This window comes from Silene latifolia, chromosome 1, assembly GCF_048544455.1.
Source record: "Silene latifolia isolate original U9 population chromosome 1, ASM4854445v1, whole genome shotgun sequence".
NCBI classification, from domain to species: domain Eukaryota; kingdom Viridiplantae; phylum Streptophyta; class Magnoliopsida; order Caryophyllales; family Caryophyllaceae; genus Silene; species Silene latifolia.
In genome coordinates this window covers 83581643-83604187 of record NC_133526.1, presented here as the reverse complement: position 1 = coordinate 83604187, position 22545 = coordinate 83581643, and the positions used below count along the sequence as shown (strand labels likewise).

The following is a 22545-nucleotide window of genomic DNA, read 5'->3' as shown; positions in this document are numbered from 1 at the left end:
TTATGGCCTTGCCTAGGACACAGAGAAGTAAGGATTCCATCATGGTGGTGGTAGACAGGTTTAGCAAGATGGCACACTTTGTACCTTGCAAAAACACAGAGAATGCCATGAGTGTGGCTGACTTATACTTCAGGGATATTGTAAGGCTACATGGTGTTCCTAGATCCATGGTCTCTGACAGGGATATGAAATTCCTAAGCTACTTTTGGAAGGCACTCTGGAAGATGCTCAAAACCAAGCTACTTTTCAGCACAGCCTACCACCCCCAGACAGATGGGCAGACTGAAGTCACCAACAAAACCTTAACTCAGATCCTCAGAAGCATTGTGAGCAAATCTCTGAAAGAGTGGGACCTAAAGCTGGCTCAAGCTGAGTTTGCTTACAACAGGGCTCCTGCTGCAGCAACTGGACTGTCCCCATTTGAAGTAGTCTATGGTATGAACCCACACATGCCCCTTGATCTGGCCAAGTTACCCACTGAAGAGTATAATTTTGATGGCCAAGCTAGGGTAGAATCCATCACCAAGCTCCACAAACTAGTACAACAGAAGATTCAAAAAACAAATGAAAGATATCAGAAGAGAGCACTGCAAGCCAGACCAAGAAAACCCTTTCAGGTTGGTGACCTAGTATGGCTCCATCTGAGGAAGGAAAGATTTCCAGCCAAGAGGAAAAACAAACTCATGCCTAGGGCAGAATGACCCTTTGAGATCAGTCAGAAACTGAGAGATAATGCTTATAAGCTCCTCCTGCCTGGGAGTGATGTGGTAGAAGGAACATTCAACATTGGGGATCTATCTCCCTACTATGAAGATGAGGTTCATGGAGAAGGTCCAACAGATGAAGCACACTTTCAAGGAGAGGGGATTGGAGCAGGAGCTCTGGGTTCGAATCCCACCACAGACACTATCCTAAACAACCAGGCACATACACCTGCGCAAAGGGAATGGGTGCAATTTAATGGTCAAGGTCTAACACCATGGGGCCTGACCATGGTCCATCTAGCCTAAGGGAGGTGGCCACTACAACCTTGCCTAGGAACCTTCCTGCTGCTGACGTCCACATCAACACAAAAATCACCCAACAGGAGCACATGAGGAGGAGTACTATTGTAGCTGTTATTTTGTCCATTTCATGAGTCATTGCATTCCTAGCTGTACTGTCTTAATTCCGTTTGTTCTTTTCTGTTCTAAAACCCTACAAACACTTGCCATTTGAGGACTATAAATTCTGTAACCATCCCTGGAATGAGGGCAGCTTTTGATAAAAGAAGAACCTGCATTTCAGCAGCTTATTTCCTGTGTGGAGTACAAGGACCAGTTACCTGTGTGGGACTGAATCCTTAGCTGACCTGTGTTGGCAGCAATTTACCTTAGTCTTTTCATTTTTACTCTTGTGAATGTCACCATCAATTCTCGTTCATTGTGAGCCTGTTATTGTTGCATCTTTTATTGAGAGTTGTTCAAAGTTTTCACCAAAAAGGAACCTACTTTAATCTGATTTTTCCATAAAGTTTATGGCTTGTTTACTGCAAATACATTTCTAAGCTTAACTCATTTATGATATGCTCCAGTAAATGTGTAAATGTATAAAAACCACAGTGTATAGATCTGGAAAAAAAACAAAAAAAAAGTGTAAATGTGAGGAAGGAAAAGTGTAAATTTAAAGAAAAACGTGTGTAAATGTAAAAGAACACAAAAAAAACAAGCAGATCTGAAACTACCAAGGTGTAACTTTCTAGATCTAAAAAAACAAAAAAAAAATGGAAAAAATAAAAATAAAAAAGTAAGTGAAAACAGAGAAACCAAAAAAACAACCAACCAAAAAAAATTTGAGAAAATAAATGACTAAACAACCATAATTAATAAGAACAAAATATGAAAAAAAAAATTGAAATTATATAAAACAAAATCTGAAACCGTAAAAACCAGTAAGCCAACGAAATCTGAAACCATGTAAATTACGATCCAACACCACACACCAAACACCTCAAATCTGGAAAAAAAAAGGCGAAACCATTGCGGATGGCGGCAGAGCGAAGGCGTCGAATGGTGGTTTGTGGTGTTGTTTGCGGATGTCGGGTGGCGTCATGGTGATTCGTGGTGGTGTCGGTTGGTGTTGGCTGCCGAGGAGGGTCGTTGGGGGTAAGGGGAGACGAGGAGGCGGCGAATCTGGGTTTTATTGTTGACGGCAATGTTAGAGGAGACGTGGGGTGTGGCTGGTGGTGTTGCGTGCCTGGTGGTGTCTTGCCTGGTCGTGTCGAGGTGGTGGGTAGTGTAGGGTTGGTTGTGGTGGTGAGTGTCGGGTTGGTTGTGGTGTCGAGGTGGTGCGTGAAGGTGTTGGTGGTGGGTGGTGAGACGAGGGGATATGAGGTTGTTGTGTTGGGGTGGTGGCTGTGGTGGCCGTGGTCGGGTTGTGTTTGGGGGTTGGCCGTGGTGGTCGGGTCACGGATGTGGGGGAAGTAATTGGTTTTGAATTTTTTGGTTGAGATTTTTTATTTTTTTAGGTTTTGAATTATTTGGATTTTTTAAAGAGATAAGAGCAATGATATTTGTGAGATGAGAGAGAAGTGGATATGAAAATAATTGATATATAGTGAATTAATATTTAATTAGGTAGATTAGTGAGGTAGAGAGAGAGAGAGAGAGAGACAAAGAAAATGGATGGTGGAGATGAAAAAGAAAAAAACACACTCACCCACTTGCATTAATTTGTCTCTCTCATAAATTCAATTCCCAATTCATCTAATTAATTATTTTCTCTATATCATCACCTCACTTTATTAAGTTGTCTTCCCCATTTTATCATTTTTATTCATATCTAAATCAAATCTAATTTTCATTTCCGCATAAAATGAAAGTTACTTCATAAAAAGCTCTCTAAATCTTCATTCGGACTCCGATTAAGGCGAAATAAAAGGCTAAATTTATTATTTTTTCGAGCCCGTCGCAATGGTGATATTCTTATATACCATTGAGTTTTCAAAATATTTAGTACTCCTCGGTTGTGCTCGAAATATAACGGTTTGTGTTTGTTTTCTTAATTTTTTTTGGATTTTGTTGAAATCGTTGCTTAGGTATTTAAAATGGTTTGATAATTTGAAATATAGTGATTTGTATGATTGTTTTTTTTGATGAATTATATCTACATTTTTTAATTATTAATTGTAGTTTTTTTTATGAAGATGTTGATGATGATGAAGATGATAAGTCGTTGGCGATATTGATTGATGATGAAGATGTTGACGAGTCTTTGGTGTTATAGATTGACGATGAAGATGTGAGATTTAGATTGATTGATTTGGATTGGTGATTGGCGATGAAGGTTGTAACTTCAATTATATAGTGTGTAAACCTATTCTTGTAAGGGTGTAACTCCAAGTAGATAGTTTGTAACTTTAGTTGTATATCATGTAACTTCAGTTTTGTAAGGGTGTAACTTTATTACTTTACTATACGAGTGTAACTTTATTCTTTTATTAGTGTAACTTTAATCTTGTAAGGTCATTTTGTATATACAAATTTGAATATTACTAATTTGAATGTTTGTAGTTTTAGCACAAGTTATGTAACTTTAGTGCTTCATGAATGTAACTTTAGTGCTTTATGAGTATAACTTTAATTTTATACGAGTGTAACTATAATCTTTTATGGTAATTTTTTATATAAAATTTTTAATTTTTGTAATTTTAGCACAAGTTTATGAAACTTTATTGATTTACGAGTGTAACTTTAGTGCTCTGCGACTGTAACTTTTATCCTTGACGGGTGTAACTTTAGTCCTTTAAGGTCATTTTGTATATATGAAATTTGAATTTGTGTAAATTTATCACATGTCTATCTAATTTGAATTGTTGAAGGTGTAACTTTAATAGGTGACGTATATAACTTTAATAAAGGAAGTGTGTAACTTTAGTCTATCCCACCACCCTCGCCTCTTCATTTGGAATCCAATTAATTATATGAGTAGATTAATTAATTAGGTTCAAGTAGAAATAGTGTAACTTCAAGTGGGCATGGTGTAACTTCAAGCAAATGAGATAATTTCAAGCAAATAGGGTGTAACTTCCAAGTAATTAGCAGTACTCAAAATTTTGAGAACTCAATTGTATACGAAAATATTACCATTACGTCGGTATCGAAAAAATAATAAATTTAGCATTTTGTTTCGCCTAAATCGGAGTCCGGATGAAGATTTACGGAATATTTTACGAACTCACTTTTATTTTACGCGGGTATGAAATTTCGTTTTATAAATCTAATATTTTGATAATTGAAATATAAATGATAGTATATTAATTTAATAAATTAGTTGATAGGAAAGAGAAAGTAATTGATTACAAAATTGGTAATTAAAATTAGGAGAGACAAAGCATTAATTGAGTGTTGGGTAAGTGTTTTTTTTTGTTTTAATCTCAACCATTCATTTTGTAGGATCAAATGGTAGAGATGTGGACTTATGGACTCAACCAAATTTGTGGACTCACCTGAACCTAACTCTATATATATATATATATATATATATATATATATATATATATATATATATATATATATATATATATATATATATATATATATATATATATATATATATATGGGACGATGACACATGACACGACAGTCTTGTTCATACACTTTGTTCATCCGCCGGATAGATTTTACAAAACAAGAAGATTATCATATACTCAATGACCACTCCAAACACCCAAAACGCCAATCCTAGGCAACACGGGTAAACGGGGACGGTCCTATGAGCTTACAATAACGAGAAAGAGTTTAAACTATCACCAAATCTTAAAGGGTATGAAGAGTAATATTGTTTCAAGTATCATCATTACCAAAAGTATAATCACCAGGAAGAACATTAATTAATTCTTTTAGCTAGTCATAGTTCAACATAAAGGATTTAGCCTATAAGGCTCATCCTTAAACTCAAAATTTTAATTAAAAATAGAAAAATAAAAAGATAAAAAGAAATACTTACAAACTTAAGGTTGTGCTCAGTAGAAGAAAGTTTATTTGATTATTTGAGAGAATTTTTACAAGAGGAGAGAGAGAGAGAAGGCAGAAGAAAACACGATGCCTTCAACTATGATCAAGTCCTCTTTATATAAGCGGAGGAAAAACAAAAAGACGACTAAGAGTGCGTAAGCACTTACGTCATGACCGAAACTGACATAATTCTTTGCTTTTACAAAAGCAACTTTATCTTTATAAAAGATAAGACTGAATGATTTAAATAGTATTGGACATCTGTCCTTCTTCTAGATTTATCTTTAGTTTATCCTACTTTTCAACCACTCTGCTGCTTTCTTATCTTCATTCTTTGAGTGGGATATCATCATCCGGATTTTGAGCATCCCGCATCAGATTCTTTGTATGATGTTTGGTGTGTAGTGAAGCCATTGATATATCGAAGTAGAGGCTTCCTCGTCTCTTTTCTTCTTAAGAGTCTTTGCTAAGGCTTTACGGTATGCTTTTTGGTAAGCCGCCTAATCTCCTCTTCACTCATATCCTCAACATCTAGGGAATCTTCTTCCGCCCATAAATTGATAATGACATCAATTTCCTTTCCTCTTCGGCTTTTATCGGCCTTTTCCTTATCTTCTAAGTAAGAAGTTAACTTACTTTTTAACAAATTAATTGTAATGATGGAGTTAAGTTCTCCTTTTGCATCAACCTCCATCATTGTTTTCCAAAATTTGGAATAAGACCTATTTTTAAGGAGAATAGATCTTGGGTATAACCCGTTGTAGGAACTGCTCCCCATATCCATGGAATGGAGAACTCCATAAAGAATTTTAAATCCTCGGGAATATAATCGATCGAGGGCTTAAGCCCTTGCCATTTTCCATAGTACTCTTTAAAGAGTTACGGAAGAATAGCGGGGGTGGTGCCATAAAAATTCCACCATTTAATAAACCATGAAGGGACATTCATATTGTCCACATTGATTTTAATAAACCATGTATGAGTTTGAAACTCATTTTCATATAATAATGCCTTATCAAAGGCCTGGATATAATCCCAGTAGTTATATTTCATATGGACATTATTAACCGTAATCGGTTTTTCTTCCATGGGGGATATTCCCCATTCATTTATGGAATGTATTTTTCCAATAATAATTTTTGAGAACTTAATCGTTTCTCCTGCATAAAAATGTTTAAAAGTACGACCATTATTTTCAAGAATCTCTTCATAGAAGAGTCGTACTTGTATGTTTCTGGGTATAACCCGGTTTACCAAGATATCTCTTTCGCGAGATACCGGGGATTTGTTTCCCATTCTTTATCGATTCATTCGGAAGGAGTATAACTCTTTCTTCTTTATCATTGAGGATCATATCATCCTCTTTTTTAATAATAGTTTGTCTGCGATGAATACGAGGAAGAACTTAGGGTATATCCGGTCTCCTTATTACTTACGATCTGTTGGTTTCCATTGCAACCAACCTTTGATTACCATATTGAACAAGGATATTAGGTCCTTGTCCCCGTCCTCTACCTCTAACAGAGGTTCCTCGCCTCTTCCTGCGGAAGAGGTTCCTCTTCCTTTATAAGAGGATAATTCCATCGAAATATATCCGCATAAAGAACAACCCTAATTAAAAGCATATGACAATTTTTAATTGTATATAAATCCTTCAATACATTCATGAGTTTGTAAACGATATAATTCCAAAGTTCTATATTTACAGTCTATATAATAGGCTGAAAGCCTTTTCCTTAAGGATTGCTTAAAGCTAGGTCTTGGCCTTAAATAATCATATTGGTATTTTATCTTCCTATGTCGTCTTATTCTTTGTAAATAATCTTTGATATGTAATGTTGATCATAGGTCTTACTTTTTGTAAATAATGTTGATATATCTTAATCATAAATATTCTCTTGTTAAAAAATCAGGAAGGTGATTATCTTCACCTTTTTTATAGACGATTTGAAAATCAAAAGGTGCCAAATGAGATTGCCATCTAGCAAACATTTGTTTTGACACATCATGTTTGAAATCCTTTGTAAACATATATTTATTTGCTTTGGTCGGTTTTTTACTATGAAAGGTTTATTATATAAATCATCTTGAAATTTTAAGATACATTTAACAATAGCTAATACCTCCTTAGCTATGGTAGCATAATTACCTTGAGCTTTATTCCATTTTACTGAATAAAATCGCACAAGGAGTTCTTTTTAGTATTTGGTTCTATTTGTTTTAATATACCACCATACCCCTTATCTGAGGCATCTGTTTCCACAATTTTTTCCCAATGGGGATTGGCTAAAGATAAACAAGGTAAAGACATAACTTTAGCTTTTATTTTTCTAATGATATTTGTATGGTCCTCTGTCCGAGGAGTTGCATTCTTTTTTAATCTATCATATAAAATAATTTGTGTCTTGACAATATTTTTATAATAAGGAGATATATAATTAAGGCTCCTAGAAATCTTTTAATCGCTGAGTCTTATCTAATATTTCATCTGGAAATTTTGATCCAAATTCAATACTTACATTAATAGGAATTATACTTCCTTTTTCTATGTTATGGCCAAGAAAACTTATCTTAGTTTGGAAAAGTGACATTTTTGGCTTAGAAATTACTAATCCATTTCTAATAATAATTTTTTGAAAAGTATCTAAATGCTTAAAATGCATTTCAATAGTTTTGGAAAAAACTAGTATATCATCAATGTAAACAATAATAAAGTCTACATAATCATTAAAGATTTCATTCATAATCTTCTGAAATTCAGAAGGAGCGTTTTTCAAGCCAAATGGCATGACATTCCATTCATATTGTCCAAATGGAACATTAAAAGCTGTTTTATACCTATCATTTGGATGTATTTGTATTTGCCAATATCCAGATTTCAAATCAAATTTAGAAAATATAACAGAGTCATATAATCTGTCTAATAAATCCTTTTTATTAGGTATAGGATATCTAATCCATTTTAGCACTTTGTTTAAAGGTTTATAATTAATAACAAGTCTAGGGACACCCCTTTCTTGCTCTGTATGTTTATTGACATAAAAAGCCGTACACGACCATGGTGATTTGGATCTTTGTAATTAATTTTTTATCTAATAAAAAGCTATTTCTTTTTGGCATAAGGCTAAATATTCGAATTCATTTGTGAGGGCCTTGCCTTAGTTGGAATGTTTTTCTCATCAAAGTCTGTTTCATAGGGAAGAGTTACTACATACTTCTTCCTGTCCCAAAATACGAGAGGATGATCCCCACATATTGTATTAGCAAAAGTATTACTTATTAAAGTAATTTTACTTTGTAATTTAGGATTTTGTAATTTTTCATCAAGAGTTAACATTGTAACTTCTTGTTTTAGAAAGTTTAATTGTTTTTCCTTATTTATTAAATGGTCATAAATTTGATGTAAAACCTTAGTAATAGGTTTGGTAATAAATTTAAAAGTAATAGAATCTCCTTTGTAAGTAGCAATAATTTTTTCATTATCCACATGAGTTATAGGATAAAGTTGATTAATAAAAGGAGTTCCTAATATAACTGGAGTGGTTAATTTATCTTTTACTAATAGAAAAGATGAAGCAATGCATTTTTTATCCACACAAATGTATGCCTTAGGGATTTTAAATTCAATATTTAACTTTTCCCCTCCCGCATGGGATAGAGTATGAGAGGTTTTTTCAAAATATTTGGTAGGTATTAATCCTTCTTGAATAACATTTAAATCAGCTCATTTGTCTACAAGGGCAATTAAATTATTTTCAAAATGATTGTTAATTTTTAAATTAATCTTTATATACCATTTTTGGTGAATAACAGATTCAATTGTCGTAAAAACTACGAATTATTTTTGTAGAAATTAGTTGGTAATTTTTGGAGATTCTTCTCCTTTTTCTATAACTTCATTATTTTCCATAATATTTTTTAAATCATTTCTTGAATCTTTATCTTGATTAAGGACTTGTAACATTTCAAGATTAGATATTCTTATATCCTGGCTTTTTGTTTCTCCACGAATATTTTTTATTTCTGATTTAAGATTTTCTATTTCTTTAAGAACATCTTGCAAAGATGTAGGTTTAGAACCTAATTTCTTTTGTTTTATTGCTTTAAAAAGTTCATTCATAGTATAAGGTTCCATGTCATTATTTTGGGGTTTAAATGAACTATTAGAACTACTAGGTGCTTCACCCATAAGATCAAGAATTTTTGACCTAACTTACGGATCTTTATTTTTTGTAAAATCTCAACCCGGTGATGAGATTCTAACATATTAATCTTATGATCTTCAAATTGTGATATTAGATTGTAAAGATCATTTTCTTCTTTTAAACAGGGTTTATTACGGGAACATGGTTCACATTCGAACTAGAAGTGTCAGAAGACTCAGATAAATATGAATCTTCATCCATTATTTTGACTTCATCCTCAGAAGATGAACTAGAGCTATCTGATTTATTATCTGTAAGAAGTATTTTATATAGCTCATCTTTGGTTTTATCATCAATATTAAGGGTAGAAATCTTTTTCTTAACCCAACAATTTTTTGCTATGTGACCCACCTTATTGCATTTATAACATACAATTGGGGTTTCCCATTTTTTAGCCTTCTTATATGATTTTCTTAAAGTCTTTCTTTCAGCTTTTTTATCTAATCTTGCCTGTGAATAATGATGTTTTTCCTTTTTTTCTATAAAAAGGATGTTCATTAAAATTCTTTTTATTATATTTTTCTTTTTAGGATAGGATACATCCATACCAAAGCGATTGCAAAATTCTCCTAATTGATCCTTCTCAAGAAGATTTTGTCTTTTTAATTGTTGATTTAGTTTAAGCTCATTACATAAATTTAAACCTTCTTGAATACAAGTTCCTATGATACTACCATATGTATATGTATGGTAAGGAATAGAGGTATATCCATTTCTAAGATTATTTCTTATTCTTTCAGCAAAAAGATGAGGTAATCCATCTACAAATTTAGACTTCCAGTGGTCACTGTTGGCTTCAGGTAGTTCCATAACTCTACTAAGAAAAGTGTCCTTATACCACCTAAAATCTGTAAGAGTTTTACACCTTAAATTTTGTAATAAGGTTCTAATATTTTCATTATTATCAGAATATCTTCCTGTAAAATGTTCAATAATGTTAACTGCCAGAGTATACATCGCATTCTCTTTTTGTGTACCATCAGGCATATCTACTTTTGTGTCAAGAACCGTAGTCCTGGCTTCTTGATTTAAAAAATTGTCCCACCAACCTTTTAATTGGCGGTAAATCTGCAAAGTAATCATTCTAGCAACGTTGACATCACTATTACCAACACTCTTACAAAACGAGTACCATACATCATCATCCTATGGATCGATTATAAATTTGTTTTTACGTAAAACCATCTATGTTCCATTCATAGATGCATTTTCCATCTTGTAACTATTATTTAAATGGTATTCTTGTTCCTCATGAAGAACATCTATGAATGGAACATAGATAATGATGTACCATACATCATTATCTATGTTCCATTCATAGATGTTCTTCATGAGGAACAAGAATACCATTTAAATAATAGTTACAGTGGAAAATGCATCTATGAATGGAACATAGATGGTTTTCTGTAAAAACAAATTTATAATCGATCCATAGGATGATGATGTATGGTACTCGTTTGTAAGAGTGTTGGTAATAGTGATGTCAACGTTGCTAGAATGATTACCTGCAGATTTATCGCCAATTAAAAGGTTGGTGGGACAATTTTTAAATCAAGAAGCCAGGACTACGGTTCTTGACACAAAAGTAGATATGCCTGATGGTACACAAAAAGAGAATGCGATGTATACTCCGGGCGCGTTAACATTATTGAACATTTTACAGAAGATATTTCGATAATAATGAAAATATTAGAACCTTATTACAAAATTTAAGGTGTAAAACTCTTACAGATTTTAGGTGGTATAAGGACACTTTTCTTAGTAGAGTTATGGAACTACCGGAAGCCAACAGTGACCACTGGAAGTCTAAATTTGTAGATGGATTACCTCATCTTTTTGCTGAAAGAATAAGAAATAATCTTAGAAATGGATATACCTCTATTCCTTACCATACATATACATATGGTAGTATCATAGGAACTTGTATTCAAGAAGGTTTAAATTTATGTAATGAGCTTAAACTAAATCAACAATTAAAAAGACAAAATCTTCTTGAGAAGGATCAATTAGGAGAATTTTGCAATCAGTTTGGTATGGATGTATCCTATCCTAAAAAGAAAAAATATAATAAAAAGAATTTTAATGAACATCCTTTTATAGAAAAAAAGAAAAAAACATCATTATTCACAGCAAGATTAGATAAAAAAGTGAAAGAAAGACTTTAAGAAAATCATATAAGAAGGCTAAAAAATGGGAAACCCCAATTGTATGTTATAAATGCAATAAGGTGGGTCACATAGCAAAAAAAATTGTGGGTTAAGAAAAAGATTTCTACCCTTAATATTGATGATAAAACCAAAGATGAGCTATATAAAATACTTCTTACAGATAATAAATCAGATAGCTCTAGTTCATCTTCTGAGGATGAAGTCAAAATAATGGATGAAGATTCATATTTATCTGAGTCTTCTGACACTTCTAGTTCAGAATGTGAACCATGTTCCTTAATAAACCCTGTTTAAAAGAAGAAAATGATCTTTACAATCTAATATCACAATTTGAAGATCATAAGATTAATATGTTAGAATCTCATCACTGGGTTGAGATTTTACAAAAAATTAAAGATCCAGAAGTTAGGTCAAAAATTCTTGATCTTATGGGTGAAGCACCTAGTAGTTCTAATAGTTCATTTAAACCCCAAAATAATGACATGGAACCTTATACTATGAATGAACTTTTTAAAGCAATAAAACAAAAGAAATTAGGTTCTAAACCTACATCTTTGCAAGATGTTCTTAAAGAAATAGAAAATCTTAAATCAGAAATAAAAAATATTCGTGGAGAAACAAAAAGCCAGGATATAAGAATATCTAATCTTGAAATGTTACAAGTCCTTAATCAAGATAAAGATTCAAGAAATGATTTAAAAAATATTATGGAAAATAATGAAGTTATAGAAAAAGGAGAAGAATCTCCAAAAAATTACCAACTAATTTCTACAGAAAATAATTCAGAGTTTTTACAGACAATTGAATCTGTTATTCACCAAAAATGGTATATAAAGATTAATTTAAAAATTAACAATCATTTTGAAAATAATTTAATTGCCCTTGTAGACAGCGGAGCTGATTTAAATGTTATTCAAGAAGGATTAATACCTACCAAATATTTTGAAAAAACCTCTCATACTCTATCCCATGCGGGAGGGGAAAAGTTAAATATTGAATTTAAAATCCCTAAGGCATACATTTGTGTGGATAAAAAATGCATTGCTTCATCTTTTCTATTAGTAAAAGATAAATTAACCACTCCAGTTATATTAGGAACTCCTTTTATTAATCAACTTTATCCTATAACTCATGTGGATAATGAAAAAATTATTGCTACTTACAAAGGAGATTCTATTACTTTTAAATTTATTACCAAACCTATTACTAAGGTTTTACATCAAATTTATGACCATTTAATAAATAAGGAAAAACAATTAAACTTTCTAAAACAAGAAGTTACAATGTTAACTCTTGATGAAAAATTACAAAATCCTAAATTACAAAGTAAAATTACTTTAATAAGTAATACTTTTGCTAATACAATATGTGGGGATCATCCTCTCGTATTTTGGGACAGAAAGAAGTATGTAGTAACTCTTCCCTATGAAACAGACTTTGATGAGAAAAACATTCCAACTAAGGCAAGGCCCTGTCAAATGAATTCGGAATATTTAGCCTTATGCCAAAAAGAAATAGCTTCTTTATTAGATAAAAAATTAATTACAGCATCCAAATCACCATGGTCGTGTACGGCTTTTTATGTCAATAAACATACAGAGCAAGAAAGGGGTGTCCCTAGACTTGTTATTAATTATAAACCTTTAAACAAAGTGCTAAAATGGATTAGATATCCTATACCTAATAAAAAGGATTTATTAGACAGATTATATGACTCTGTTATATTTTCTAAATTTGATTTGAAATCTGGATATTGGCAAATACAAATACATCCAAATGATAGGTATAAAACAGCTTTTAATGTTCCATTTGGACAATATGAATGGAATGTCATGCCATTTGGCTTGAAAAACGCTCCTTCTGAATTTCATAAGATTATGAATGAAATCTTTAATGATTATGTAGACTTTATTATTGTTTACATTGATGATATACTAGTTTTTTCCAAAACTATTGAAATGCATTTTAAGCATTTAGATACTTTTCAAAAAATTATTATTAGAAATGGATTAGTAATTTCTAAGCCAAAAATGTCACTTTTCCAAACTAAGATAAGTTTTCTTGGCCATAACATAGAAAAAGGAAGTATAATTCCTATTAATGAAGTATTGAATTTGGATCAAAATTTCCAGATGAAATATTAGATAAGACTCAGTTACAAAGATTTCTAGGGAGCCTTAATTATATATCTCCTTATTATAAAAATATTGCTGAAGACACAGCTATTTTATATGATAGATTAAAAAAGAATGCAACTCCTTGGACAGAGGACCATACAAATACTGTTAGAAAAATCAAAGCTAAAGTTATATCTTTACCTTGTTTATCTTTAGCCAATCCCCATTGGGAAAAAATTGTGGAAACAGATGCCTCAGATAAGGGGTATGGTGGTATATTAAAACAAATAGAACCAAATCACTAAAAAAGAACTCCTTGTGCGATTTTATTCGGTAAATGGAATAAAGCTCAAGGTAATTATGCTACCATAGCTAAGGAGGTATTAGCTATTGTTAAATGTATCTTAAAATTTCAAGATGATTTATATAATAAACCTTTCATAGTAAAAACTGACTGTAAAGCAGCTAAATATATGTTTACAAAGGATTTCAAACATGATGTGTCAAAACAAATGTTTGCTAGATGGCAATCTCATTTGGCACCTTTTGATTTTCAAATCGTCTATAAAAAAGGTGAAGATAATCACCTTCCTGATTTTTTAACAAGAGAATATTTATGATTAAGATATATCAACATTATTTACAAAAAGTAAGACCTATGATCAACATTACATATCAGCATTATTTACAAAGAATAAGACGACATAGGAAGATAAAATACCAATATGATTATTTAAGGCCAAGACCTAGCTTTAAGCAATCCTTAAGGAAAAGGCTTTCAGCCTATTATATAGACTGTAAATATAGAACTTTGGAATTATATCGTTTACAAACTCATGAATGTATTGAAGGATTTATATACAATTAAAAATTGTCATATGCTTTTAATTAGGGTTGTTCTTTATGCAGATATATTTCAGATGGAATTATCCTCTTATAAAGGAAGAGGAACCTCTTCCAGAGGAAGAGGCAGAGGAACCTCTGTTAGAGGTAGAGGACGGGGACAAGGACCTAATATCCTTGTTCAATATGGTAATCAAAGGTTGGTTGCAATGGAAACCAACAGATCAGAAGTAATAAGGAGACCGGATATACCCGGAAGTTCTTCCTCGTATTCATCAGCAGTACAAACTATTATTAAAAAAGAGGATGATATGATCCTCAATGATAAAGAAGAAAGAGTTATACTCCTTCTGAATGAATCTGATAAAGAATGGGAAACAAATCCCTGGTATCTGCGAAAGAGATATCTTGGTAAACTGGGTTATACCCAGGAAACATACAAGTACAGACTCTTCTATGAAGAGATTCTTGAAAATAATGGCTGTACTTTTAAACATTTTTATGCAGGAGAAACGATTAAGTTCTCAAAAATTATTATTGGAAAAATACATTCCATAAATGAATGGGGAATATCCCCCATGGAAGAAAAACCGATTACGGTTAATAATGTCCATATGAAATATAACTACTGGGATTATATCCAGGCCTTTGATAAGGCATTATTATATGAAAATGAGTTTCAAACTCATACATGGTTTATTAAAATCAATGTGGACAATATGAATGTCCCTTCATGGTTTATTAAATGGTGGAATTTTTATGGCACCACCCCCGCTATTCTTCCAGAACTCTTTAAAGAGTACTATGGAAAATGGCAAGGGCTTAAGCCCTCTGATCAGGATTATATTCCTGAGGATTTAAAATTCTTTATGGAGTTCTCCATTCCATGGATATGGGGAGCAGTTCCTACAACGGGTTATACCCAAGATCTATTCTGTCTTAAAAATAGGTCTTATTCCAAATTTTGGAAAACAATGATGGAGGTTGATGCAAAAGGAGAACTTAACTCCATCATTACAATTAATTTGTTAAAAAGTAAGTTAACTTCTTACTTAGAAGATAAGGAAAAGGCTGATAAAAGCCGAAGAGGAAAGGAAATTGATGCTGTCATCAATTTATGGGCGGAAGAAGATTCCCTAGATGTTGAGGATATGAGTGAAGAGGAGATTAGGGCGGCTTACCAAAAAGCATACCAGAAAGCCTTAGCAAAGACTCTTAAGAAGAAAAGAGACGAGGAAGCCTCTACTTCTGATATATCAATGGCTTCACTACACAGCCAAACATCATACAGCAATCTGATGCAGGATGCTCAAAATCCGGATGATGATATCCCACTCAGCAATGAAGATAAGAAAGCAGCAGAGTGGTTGAAAAGTAGGATAAACTAAAGATAAATCTAGAAGAAGGACAGATGTCCAATACTATTTAAATCATTCAGTCTTATCTTTTATAAAGATAAAGTTGCTTTTGTAAAAGCAGCAATTATGCTGTCGGTCATGACGTAAGTGCTTACGCACTCTTAGCTGTCTTTTGTTTTTCCTCTGCTTATATAAAGAGGACTTGTATCATAGTTGAAGGCATCAGGTTTTCTTCTGCCTTCTCTCTCTCTCTCCTCTTGTAAAAATTCTCTCAAATAATCAAATAAACTTTCTTCTACTGAGCACAACCTTAAGTTTGTAAGTATTTCTTTTTATCTTTTTATTTTTCTATTTTTAATTAAAATTTTGAGTTTAAGGATGAGCCTTATAGGCTAAATCCTTTATGTTGAACTATGACTAGCTAAAAGAATTAATTAATGTTCTTCCTGGTGATTATACTTTTGGTAATGATGATACTTGAAACAATATTACTCTTCATACCCTTTAAGATTTGGCTGATAGTTTAAACTCTTTCTGGTTATTGTAAGCTCATAGGACCGTCCTGTTTACCCGTGTTGCCTAGGATTGGCGTTTTGGGTGTTTGGAGTGGTCATTGAGTATATGATAATCTTCTTGTTTTGTAAAATCTATCTGGCTGGATGAACAGTGTATGAACAGTTATACAAATATGGACTAAAGTTATACAAAAAATTGGACTAAAATTATACAAAAATGGACCAAAGTTATACAAATATGGACTAAAGTTATACAAAAATAGACCAAAGTTATACAAAAAAAGACTAAAGTTATACAAAAATTGGACTAAAGTGATACAACAATGGACTAAAGTTATACAAAAATGATCCAAAGTTATACAAATATGGACTAAAGTTATACAAAAATGGACTGAAGTTATACAAAAATAGACCAAAGTTATACAAAAAAAGACAAAAGTTATTCAAAAATCGACCAGAGTTATACAAAAATGCACCAAAGTTATACAAAAATTGGACTAAAGTCATACAACAATGGACTAAAGTTATACAAAAAATTGGACTAAAGTTATACAAAAATGAACCAAAGTTATACAAAAATGAACCAAAGTTATACAAAAATGGACTGAGAGTTATACAAAAAAAAGAGAGTTATACAAAAAATTGGACTAAAGTTATACAAAAAATGAACCAAAGTTATACAAAAATGAACAGAGTTATACAAAAATGCACGAGTTATACAAAAATGCACGAGTTATACAAAAATGGACTAACTTTTGTATAACTCGGTGCATTTTTGTAAAACTCGGTGCATTTTTGTATAACTTTGGTTCATTTTTGTATAACTTTGGTTCATTTTTTGTATAACTTTAGTCCAATTTTTTTTATATAACTCTCGCATTTTTGTATAACTCGGTCCATTTTTGTATAACTTTGGTTCATTTTTGTATAACTTTAGTCCAATTTTTTGTATAACTTTAGTCCATTGTTGTATGACTTTAGTCCAATTTTTGTATAACTTTGGTGCATTTTTGTATAACTCTGGTCGATTTTTGAATAACTTTGGTTCATTTTTGTATAACTTTGGTTCATTTTTGTATAACTTTAGTCCAATTTTTGTATAACTTTAGTCCAATTTTTTGTATAACTTTAGTCCAATTTTTGTATAACTTTGGTCTTTTTTTGTATAACTTTGGTATATTTTTGTATAACTTTGGTTCATTTTTGTATAACTTTAGTCAATTTTTGTATAGCTTTAGTCCTTATTTGTATAACTTTAGTCAATATTTTAGTAGATCTTAGTTGAAAAAAAGTACATCAGCAAAAAAAACAATATTTAAAACCCGAAATTTTTATTTAAAAAACGTATAATAAGAATAGATTTGAAAAGAATAAATAACAATAAAAACTAACAAAAATTAAGAAATAGAATAAACCGACCCTAAACAACTAATTTAACACAAAATCGAAAAAAAAAAAAAAAAAAAAAAGTGACGAAAATAAACCGAGACGCAAAATCTGGAAAAAAAAAAAAAAAACGAGTTTATATAATTACCGACGGCGGTGGTGGAGGTGGCGGTGGATGTGGGCGGTGGGTGGTGTCGGGTGGGATAGTGGTGGGTGGTGGTGAATGAGGAAGAGAGAAATGAATTTTATTTATTTGGATTTTTTGGGTTTTTTTTATTTATTTGGAATTTTTGGTTTTTTTTATTTATTTGGATTTTTTGGGTTTTTTATTTATTTGGATTTTTTGGGTTTTTTTTTGTGAGAAGAGAAGAGTGAAATGTGTGAGATGAGAGAGAAATAGGTGGGTAGAAAACAAATATATAGTAAATTAGTGGTTAATTAGGGTGGATTAGTAAAGTGTGTTAATTTGCTTGTATAATGACTTTTGGTGGGTTCATCTCATCCCTCCATCTCCCTCCATCCAATGGCTCACAAAAGACCTTATGGACTCAAATATATAATGGACCTTAGTTGATCCTTCCTCTATATATATATATATATATATATATATATATATATATATATATATATATATATATATATATATAACTAGGTTGAAACGCTGTGGATGCGCCACGTGTCAACACAGCCTTAAATACACGTATTAGTTACAGCTGAAATTAAATACAAACATAATAAATGCTGTATAAATCTCAGCAAAATATTAATTATAGTTTAATAAATTTTATTATGAAATTATATTAAATAATTACGGTGATTTAATTCTAAATTTACTAAAAAATTATTTTGATAAAAATTTTAAAATGTAAATAATTACGTTCATTGTGAAAAATGCTTTCAATTGAGTATAATTTTCATTATATTTATTGAAATATTTATTTTGATATGTAGAGATGATTAAAGTGAGTGTCTCACAATGTTTTACATTTACGTAAAAAAACATTTTAAGAAAGTTATAAAACTTAAACTATTATATACAACAACAACAACAACAACAACAACAACAACAACAACAACAACAACAACAACAACAACATCATCAGAGCCTTAATCCCAAAATGATTTCTGATTCATGTCCATAAAATGTGACTAAGTTTTTAGGCTGGCTGCAACAGACCTACCGCAACCCTCCTCCTTTATCCGGGCTTGGGACCGGCAGTGAATGCCCGAAAACACTCACATGCGGAGTTTAAACTATTATATACATTAGGAAAAATATATTTGGAAGAGTCATTGTATATACTAAAAACACAACTTTAAAAAAACTACTAAAAGATAGATTTTTATAGTGTGTGAATGAAAAAAATTATATTTGACAAATTGAATATATATGAGATTTTGATAGGTTTCAATAGTGTAATAACGAGTATGTGTACGAGTGTGTATGTACATAGTGATCGCGAGTGCATTTGAATAATCAAAACAAAAGTAACGATTATTAAGTAATATAATATTATAAACGACATGAAAAAGTAGAAAACACGTTACATTTTTCTATAATTTCTTTAACTAAATATGTATATGTCTAATATAAAATATTGGTTATGACTAACCAAATACTCTGTATTACTTTTAGTTAAATATTTTATACATTATTTTTTAAATACTTTGAAGTTAAATATCAAAAATTAATATTTGAGAAAGTTCAACCTATTATATTACAGGTAAACTCTTAAACATTATTATATATAGTTGTTTAAAAAACAAAAGGTGCAAATTTCTCATAGATATGTTTGACACATATCACATGCAAGACACAATCAAAACATTTGAATAAGTTAAGTTTGAACCATATATGTTTGATAGATAAATGTCACATGTTATACATAAAAGATTAAAAATTACATAAAATTATGTTCACATCATTTTGGACAAATATTGAATTGAAACATAAACTATCGTGAAATGATATAATTTGAGAACTTATTGTTGATTTTTATATTATTCGAATAAATTTTATTTTGATTAATATGATATTTCATCAGTCACAAATTTATTTATTCAACGTTGATCATGCATAATTAATTATCACTTATTAGTTTTAATTAAAACTGTTATGTAAATTATTTTAAAACATTGAAGTTAAACATAAAAAAAATTAAATTTGAGAAAAAAATATTTATAAGAGAAAATATTGAAGGTCATATATGAATTATATTATTTTTCTTCAACTATAATCATAAAATTTCAAAACAGGCCGCGCGAAGCGCGGAATACTACCTAGTTTTTGATGAAACTTGATGTTTTGGAACCCTTGTGCAATGGGTAAACTTGCTATCATGTCGAATTTTCGAATTGTGACAACTCTTTCAGGACACTTTTTTAAGGCATAATCGCTATTGTAGCGAAATGCTGCCAAAATTTTGACTCAAACCCGCAACTAGGCTTGAACTTAGACTTGACTTGACCCAACCGTCCACATGTGTGGTCGGGTTTTGAAAGAAATGGCCAAAGATGACGGGAAAAAGCCACCTTTAGGGCTTGAAAATGCTTGAAACGACCTCAAAGAGGCTTGTCATGGCTTGACATGGCCTTGTATATCTTTATTTTGCAGATGACGTGCCTTCTACGTCGGGGAGGGACCCCATGGATATGGACTTCGACCCTTCTCGTGCTCTCGTGGGGGGGGGGGGGGGGGGGGAGGCGGGGAGGAGATCAAGGAGGAGGTTGAGGAGGTTCCGAAGAGGGCCAATGTGGGATGAGGTGGTCGTCAGCTTGTGGGTGCACCCGAGTGGGCCGAGAAATGGGATGGTAGGCATCTCATTTGGGTGGCAGAGAGCCACCCGTCTTATAGGACGGCGAGGAGTTTGGTAAGTTTCGAGCTTGTCATTTCCTATCACTTTTCCTATTTGTTTGCCGTTTCAGTTCTCATTTGTCTTTATGCTAAAGATAGCTTTGCTTTGAATTAATGCAGGAGGCTGGGAACATGAGGTCCTTTTCCGTTTACACGACGATGATGGATGCCTTCGAGAGACTATCGGAGGAGGAGAAGGTCGTCATCGAGCTGGGAGCCTTCAGGGCTTTGGTGGGAGCTTGGAGGGCGATTAGGGAAAGAAAGATTCGGGCTAACCTTAGCCTGATTCGAGCTTTCCTTGATCGATACTGGGATATGACCTCGACTTTCCATATGCCTTTTGGAGAGGTCGGGGTCACTTTGGAGGACTACGGCATGATCTCGTGTCTGCCGTGTGGAGATGAGACTTTGGTGTGGCCGTTGACGGCCATGAGAGTATACTCGGCCGAGGCGAGGAGGCTGATCGGCTGGAACCTGGCGGCAGGTGCTGCTAGCATTCCCGGGTTGGTACCGAGTTCTTACGTCAGGGACTACTTTGCAGGTAGGATCCCGACGACGGTGACGATGGATGGGAGGAAGGTGCCTCCTCCTCCTTGTACTGCTGAGTAGAGGGCTCGTCTGTGGTTGTGGTGGTTCTTGTCTTTGATTTACCTTGGAGACAAGGGGGAGAGGCTGTCGACGAAGCTCCTTCCCTTCCTTGCTGACTTGAGTAGCCTAGGTCGTTGGAACTGGTTTACTCCTGGCTTTGCGGTCCTCACTCGCTACATGAGGGCCATGGTACGTCCGGAGTTGATGGAGAAGGGGACTTCTCCTGCCACTGTCAATCCTAGACTCTTGTTGGAGGTATGAACCTTTCCTTTGATTTATGAAGGATCATTATTTATTTCTTATTTCTATTGAATTATAAAAGATCATTATTGTAGAAAAATAATCATTATTCCGTCTGCAGGCGTGGGTGTACTCCTACTTTCCTAGCTTTGCGCCCAAGAGGACGGAGCCTGAGCCGAGGGCGTACCCTGTCGTGAGGGACTGGGTGGTGTGCCGTAGGAAGAGCCAGCGCTCTTCTTACGATGTTTGTCGAAGGGGGCGTGAATGCCTTGAAGTTGGACAGCGTAAGTGCCTTTGATTCCTATCTGGTTACTTTTCCTTTTCTGTCTTTCATTTAGAAGTGATCATAGGAATGACCCCCTCCCGCCTAGAGCTGATCATAGGAATGACCCCTCGTTTCCTTATTTTAGTGGGTGCCTAGACCTTAGGAGGACTACCCTGAGGCTCCAGCTTTCGTGGACGAGGTCCTTCGTCCCAGGAACTCAAGTCGGCTATTGATGAGGACGCCCATGGGACCCGTGTGGTACTTGGGCGAGCGTTTGACTCGGCAGTGCTCTCGTGACACCTTCACGGTTCCCATCGATCATCCACGGACGATGTTTAGGGAGCCTTCTGAGGCTGAGAGAGAGGTCGACTTGGCTGACGTGAGTGGTGACGCCTGTTTGGGCTAAAAATAGCATAATAAGGAAGGCCCACTTAATGAAATAAAAGGCTATGAGAGGAATAATAAGGAGGAAGGAAGCTCGTAATTAGGAAAAGGGGGAGCGGGCTGAAAGAAGACCATGGGCCCATCAGAGGAGACGTCCGGATTAAGGAAAGACGAGTTAGGGAGAAGTTAGGGAGAAGTTAGGGAGATCAGGGAGAATTGGGAAAGGCGGCCGAGTTTGGAAAGAGTTCTTATGGAAATTATATTCCCTTTCCATAATCAAAGTAGGACATATCTAGGGTTCTCACCCTATAAATAGCCAAGGAAGCAAATCAAGAAGGACATTCAACAACGCATCCACACACACATCAACACCACTGCATTAGCATATTCTTATACTCAAATATACATCCGTCCAAGATCTTGCAGGCCTGACGCCTAGCGCCAGCAGGATTAGCTTACGCTTCAATTGTAATCATCCTCCTATTCAAGTATAGTGCGATATTTGGCAGGGTACCGTCCCTCCCGCGGTTGTTCCCACATCGGATTTTCCGCGTCACCAAATCTTGCGTGTCAATTTACATTACGTACTTTATTTCTCTTTTTACTTATCAACATACGAACAATCATA

The 22545-nt window shown here is 33.4% G+C and overlaps 1 protein-coding gene across 1 annotated transcript; it reads right to left on the bottom strand.

Moving 5' to 3' along the window:
• Positions 1 to 9316: 9316 nt before the first annotated feature.
• Positions 9317 to 10282, bottom strand: LOC141649582 (uncharacterized). Its single transcript, XM_074458270.1, has one exon. It carries the CDS (start codon positions 10280 to 10282, stop codon positions 9317 to 9319), a length of 966 nt encoding a protein of 321 aa, XP_074314371.1.
• Positions 10283 to 22545: the final 12263 nt, after the last annotated feature.

Bases quoted from the DNA above. Each gene is read 5' to 3' on its own strand.
- LOC141649582 (XM_074458270.1), bottom strand. From the start codon at position 10,282: ATGATTACTTTGCAGATTTACCGCCAATTAAAAGGTTGGTGGGACAAT.